This window comes from Polistes fuscatus, unplaced genomic scaffold (genome assembly GCF_010416935.1).
Source record: "Polistes fuscatus isolate 324 unplaced genomic scaffold, CU_Pfus_HIC Scaffold1, whole genome shotgun sequence".
Lineage (NCBI taxonomy): Eukaryota > Metazoa > Arthropoda > Insecta > Hymenoptera > Vespidae > Polistes > Polistes fuscatus.
The window spans coordinates 8,689,193-8,695,313 of NW_025112997.1; the positions used below are offsets into that span (position 1 = coordinate 8,689,193).

General features: G+C 36.2%; 1 protein-coding gene across 3 annotated transcripts in view; it reads left to right on the top strand.

Annotated features, from left to right (window-relative positions):
• The window catches only part of LOC122513450 (zinc finger CCCH domain-containing protein 13), a 28,166-nt gene extending 24,460 nt beyond the window's left edge, over positions 1-3,706 (top strand). For all 3 annotated transcript variants that reach the window (XM_043629850.1, XM_043629929.1, XM_043629985.1), the window contains 4 exons: positions 265-968; positions 1,037-1,239; positions 1,539-1,707; positions 1,953-3,706. In XM_043629850.1, the coding sequence (XP_043485785.1) occupies positions 265-968; positions 1,037-1,239; positions 1,539-1,707; positions 1,953-3,669 (2,793 nt within the window). In that variant the 3' untranslated portion in view covers positions 3,670-3,706. The remainder of the gene's footprint in view (positions 1-264; positions 969-1,036; positions 1,240-1,538; positions 1,708-1,952) is intronic.
• Positions 3,707-6,121: the final 2,415 nt, after the last annotated feature.

The window sequence follows — 6,121 nt, forward strand, 5'->3', positions numbered from 1 at the left end:
CACTATCGGCGGGACATTAATACCTTTTATGCAGAACGTACGCTAAGTGTTAGTAAAACACTTACCAATGCTTGTTTTTTTTCATCGCCACTAATTTTAGGGCAAGAATGATGTTTTTGGTTGTTTTTTGTAAAGCCTGACCAATGTTTAGTCCTAAAAAAGTCACTTTAGTCCTAAAAAGTGCACTTTTTTCATACTTCACTAACTTTCGCCTGCTATACGTGTGAGTCAAGTAAAGAAAAGAAATAAATTTTTGTTCGATAGGTTTATCATCACTGTCTTTTCGGCACTCGTTACGACTTCCTATGTGCAAATTTCACGGCATTCGACCAAAAAACCTTCATTTGCCATTTCGTGTCCGAGGTCGATTGCGCCAACTCAAAGAAGTACTGGCACAGGAACGATGCCCTTTACAAGGCGACAACCAGCTCAACGACCTCGACATCAACTACGACTACAACGACTGTGGCACCCGTCACAGTGGCTTCCTCGTCAAATGGGCGAGCTTCTTCTCGCGAACGAGATTTAAGACGAAGAAGACCATATTCAAGAAGGAGACCTTATGAGTATTACGATGAGGATTACTACGATGACGAATACACACGACCACGTGGATACGACAGACGCGATGATTACGAATACGAAGATAGGAAATATAGAAGAGATAGAGATAGAGATGTCAGGGATCGAGATCGTGATTTTCGTGATAGAGATACTACTAGATCCAGGGATACAACTATCAGAGACGAAAGAGATCGAGACGTTCCTCCTAGGGAAAGATACCCAACTAGAAATAACAGAAGAGATCAAACAAGGCAAAGAGATCCACCAGAAGAGGAGACCAGAGGATTGAAAAATAGAGAACAAGAACAATCTAGATCGCGAGAAATTGAGGACCCAGAATTGGATGATCGAAGAATCGATTCGAGGGCTAGAGACAACGACGATAGGAGGTATTCCGATAAAAGGTAAGTTGAAGATTTGAGTAAGTACGATTGACAAATATGTAAGAAAATTGTCTTATCTAATGCTTTAGGTTCAGGGATGATTACGATGATAAAGACTCCGGTGCTCTGCCAGGTCAAGGAGCGGTCAGTATTACCGAAGGACTCGTCAAACCAGCTGCTCCAATCACTTCGGTCTACTCCAGACCAAGGGCTCCTCCTAAAATTCGAAGACCGGTACCATTATCCGAACAAGACCGCTTTGCATATAAGTCCACGTCTGCGCAATCTACTGGTAAGCCGGTTCTTCCCGTTCCACTTGATCGATTTATATTTGTTTCTACACCAGTTTAGGTAGATTTTCTTAAGATTAACGAGCGTGTTGAACAGAAAAAGTTTTTCTTTTTCCGTTGTTTGTTTTTCTATATGGTTTTTTGTTATTGCAAATAGTTGTATTTGATCTTTTTGCAATTTGTTTCAATCGATATGGTGGGCGGTAGTCAAGTAAGTACTACAAAACAACTCGGGTAAAATCTCTCTCTTTTATTGAAATTATTTTCAAATCTATTTAAATAATTTGGTTTAATGTTTCAGAAGAACCACGAAGACGACCGGTGGATTTTGAAGACGATTATTACGACGACGAGCTAGAAGATGTCAGACCAATGAGACGACCAATCAGACGTAGACCGAGTTATAGGGAAAGAGATAGAGATCGTGATTTCTACGATGTCAGGGACAGAGAACGAGATCGACCCTTCAGGTAAGGTAACGTACACAACACAGATACAGTTCTACTCATCGACGTTAACTCGTTAATCCGCATTACTCGTCTGAAGACTAATGACGTACTTACAATTAGTAACACAAAGCTGAACTATTTACGGCTATCTCTTGAATGAATCAAACACCATATTGATTTAAGAATAAATCGTTAATTCGTCATATCATCATGTGATTGTATTAGTCTTCATAGAAAGTAAATAAAGACGTGTTTTTTAATTACAGAATTCGATATCGCGAGGATGAAGACGATATACGACCCAGGAAGCATCCCGATCGCTCGAGAGATCGTTACTACGAGAGGGAACGAGAAAGGGATCGTAGTTTGGAACGTAGTAGAGATCGATCGGTTGATCGTGGAAAGGATCTCTCCGCTCCGAGATCCTTGGATCGCGATCGTGGAAGATATCAAGACGCTGACAGAATAGAGAGACCATATTCTTCGAATCGACCTCTAGAAAGAGAAAAAGACAATAGACAAACAATAGACGAGAAATCTCGATCGTCCTTCAGATCGAAGGATTTATCAGATAGCACGGAGACATCTAGAAGACCGATCTCAACGACGAGTACGACGTGCATGCCGGAAATGCCGGTGGTGCACGAAGTGAAACCGGAAACAAAGCAAATGCCCGTAGATCGTTTCGAAAGACCAGAACGTCCAACGAGACCACTTCAGTCGCATAACACCAACAATAATAACAATGGTGCTCGGGTATCACTCGAAGAGAAAGAAGAAGATATTGGTGAGAAATCTATCAAGCCGCTTCATTATACAACCTTCCAAGAACGAGATCAAGAAGAAGAGGAGGAACAAGATCATCGAAACCCTCAACTGCAACAACATCATACATCATCTTACTCGGAGGAATACTCTTCGGAGTATTATGACGAACCGGAGGATCCACCAATTCCTCCTCCAAGGACAACCGTACGTATCGTCAAGAGACCATTTTTACCATCACGTGGTGGAGTTCCTAATCCTAGAGGACTCTCGCCAGTTGGTTCGAAAGCACCAAGAAGAGAGGAGGACAGAAGTACGGAAAGAACGAGTCTGCAACAACAACATGAAGAAAACCACAAAAGTTATTATATTCCTGAGCAAGAAAGCAAACGAATTAGTCAGGATAGTAAACGCGAAGAAGAGAAGCAAACGTATGACGCTTACAAAGTAATTCAAAGCGATCTTCAACAAAAACAGAGACAGGAAGAATATGATATAACTATAGCTAGACCGATATTACGTAGACCTGTCGAAAGACAACGCGAAGATGAAGAAACGAAATCTTTAGAACTAAATCCTATACCTAAAACACCTTCCACCGAATCTTATGAAAAAATTCAGAAAACACTTGACCTAGGAATACCGACGAGTAACAACAAGTGGTCTACCGAACAATTTATCAGTAACAAAGAAAACAACGATGGTATAATACCAACGTCTTCGGGATCACCAATTCGTAACAAAAGCAGACAACCCGTAACCGAAACTTCCAATCTCTATAGCTCGACTTACAAAGAGGAAGACATCCACGAGCAACCTTCCGGACCAAGTAGTTACCGAGTGAAACAAAGGATAAATGAAGTGACGCATAAACTTCAGGATATTCCGGATAGCGAGTATGACGTCACGCTAAACGATGCCCTGACACCGACATTAAATCAAGAAGCCAACTTACCGAGTGGTTTCGTTTTGCCTCTTCACAGACAACTCAGTAGAGACACGGTCTTGCAACCGTCCGAAGACAATTACAAAATCTCCAGACCAATCAGCCAGCAACAACAAAAACCATTTGTACCGAGCCCTCAGTTCGATCCAGCACCAGCTATCCCAAACGACAGACAACGAACTGTTTATTATAGAACACCGGAATCAATTCCATACAGTGGACAACATTACAGACAACAAAGTGGACCTTGGCAAGATTATACCGGTTATTAAAGAGATACTCGTCGTAAAAGAGGGATGAAAATTTGAAGAAAAATGGGAAGAAAATCGGTCACAGAGCAAATTTAAAGATTTCCTAAGTATTCCTTTAAGTTTTCAATGTTGATTGTTCACATACGAAGGTTCTCGTAAGATATTGGCTCGTGACAAAAGGAATTATATGTAGATGGATATTGTGTAAGGTTTAGCGAATTCTTTGATGTCTTTCATTTTGATTAACTACACAATATGAAAAAGAAATATCGTAAAATAATTTTCAATACAGAATTAAACGATTAGCAATAAGAAAAAAAGAAACAAAAGTTCAATTATACCTGCGTGAGATACTTATTGCAGAAAAAGCGCTCGTTCTTTTTCTTTTCCTATTTTTTTATTTATGCAGGGTTGCCGAAAATCAAATCATTATATTAAACGCATTTCAAGTAAAAAATATTTTTAAATCGTCGCTCCCATAGAATTAAAACGATATATCTATTTTATCAAACAAAGTAGTCGATCTAACTATATTAGTGAAATTCTATATTTTTTAAACGATCTCTATAATGTGCATGAAATAAAAAACCTCATCTAATACGATTTAGTTGTCTATCAACAAGTTTATTTTCTAAACTACGATAACTTTTGAGATTTCTTTCACGCGGCCTTAATTATTATTTTTTTTAGAGACGTAAAGATAACATAGAAAATATAATCGACGATGGCAGAGACCTTTAGCCTTCATCTCGTCGATTAAACTTGTAAATACACGTACGATTATCGATATCCTCTCGAATTAAATTATTTCTTAAGAGCGATAAATAATATAGTTTTCTCCTATAAAGATGTTACTTACACGTTTCAATTCGTCAAATAAAATTATAATATATTAGATATTAGAGCGAACACAACGAACTTCCTGAGTGTATATCTTACATCATGATAATAATGTAAATTATATTATCGATACTTGCGTACAACATAAACAAATATAAAAATGATTTCTTTCGAGTATTCGTCATTTGATACCTTCAAACAGCATCCTTAACTATACTTATAACGATCAACTTTTTTTTCAAGCAAGACAGTGAGTTATTTTAGTAAGAAGTTCGAAAATGTTTATTATTACAGTACAAATGAAATAATTTACGCAACGAAATATTTTTAGGCGCTCTCCGCAAATGCCAATGAACTAACTGTAGGTCCGAAAATATACCTTACAGTTCAAACGGTGAGCGCGTACTTTTGGAACCAAACGAATTTTATATATAGACTTACGTATAATTATAATATTATTCAAATACGGAGAAGTATATTAAAAATATCTGTATTACGCCACACATTAATTATGAAAAAATTTGTGAATATCGAGCTTGTGCCGAAAAAAATAGTGTATCAGTCAACAACAAACATCCGTTAAAAGATAACATAATTTACATCACAGAGTCAAAATGACAACTTCTTAAAAAAACCACGGATACACAAAATATACGACATCTTATTCCTAAAAAGAATCAAAGGAAGCTCAAAACTAAGCAATTGTAAGATCATCTTGACGAAATACGGATAAATAATACTGTGACAAGTATGTAACATATTTTAATGAAAATTTGCGTATACGTGGCTATTGCTAAAAACAGTTAACAGTTACGATATTCAGTCAAATCACTGCGATGCGACATTGACGACAACGTGATAGATGCACGACACAACAAATAAACAAAAGAGTCTTCAAGTAATTCATTGATCTTATTGCAGAATATATATAATTTGTTGCGGCAAATAGATTACTTAAAAATAATAATAATAATAAAATAAAATAATAATTAATAATTAATAATAATAATAGTAATTCGCAGGTATCATTCGTACACACTAAAGTTTAAACTTGCGAACTATAAAAATATTAAATCTTGCCGTAATGCAGACGAATCCGCTTTTACTCTGCGCATAATAGCCAAAATTTGTATCTATTTCGCTTATAGTGCGTAGTTCTGTACAAAAATGATAGAGTACAAGAATAGGTTACACGCGTATATATGTATGTATACGTATATATATGTAAATATATAAAAGGTGAGTCGGTGGTAACAATTACCACCTGAAATTTCACGGTTATTTTTTATATTGTATGAAACAAATATTTAGGGGTAAAGTTACTATATTGAACAAATTTTTCCAGGTTCTATATTAAATTCAATCATTAGTATATATTAAAAAACAAAATTATGATTTCTTCTACATGAAATGATTCCTTATACTTTACTAAATAAAAAAATATTATGATACAACGTCATAAGATAATTACTTCACATAATGTGAATATTTACATATTCAGGATTATATTTTTCACAACTGCAACAATGCATGTGCGTGGACATTTGCAAAAAGAATAAAATCGTAAATATGTAGTCCACTCTAAACCGTTTAGTTTACTTTTTTAACATTTTTATATCATTTAGAAAAGCAA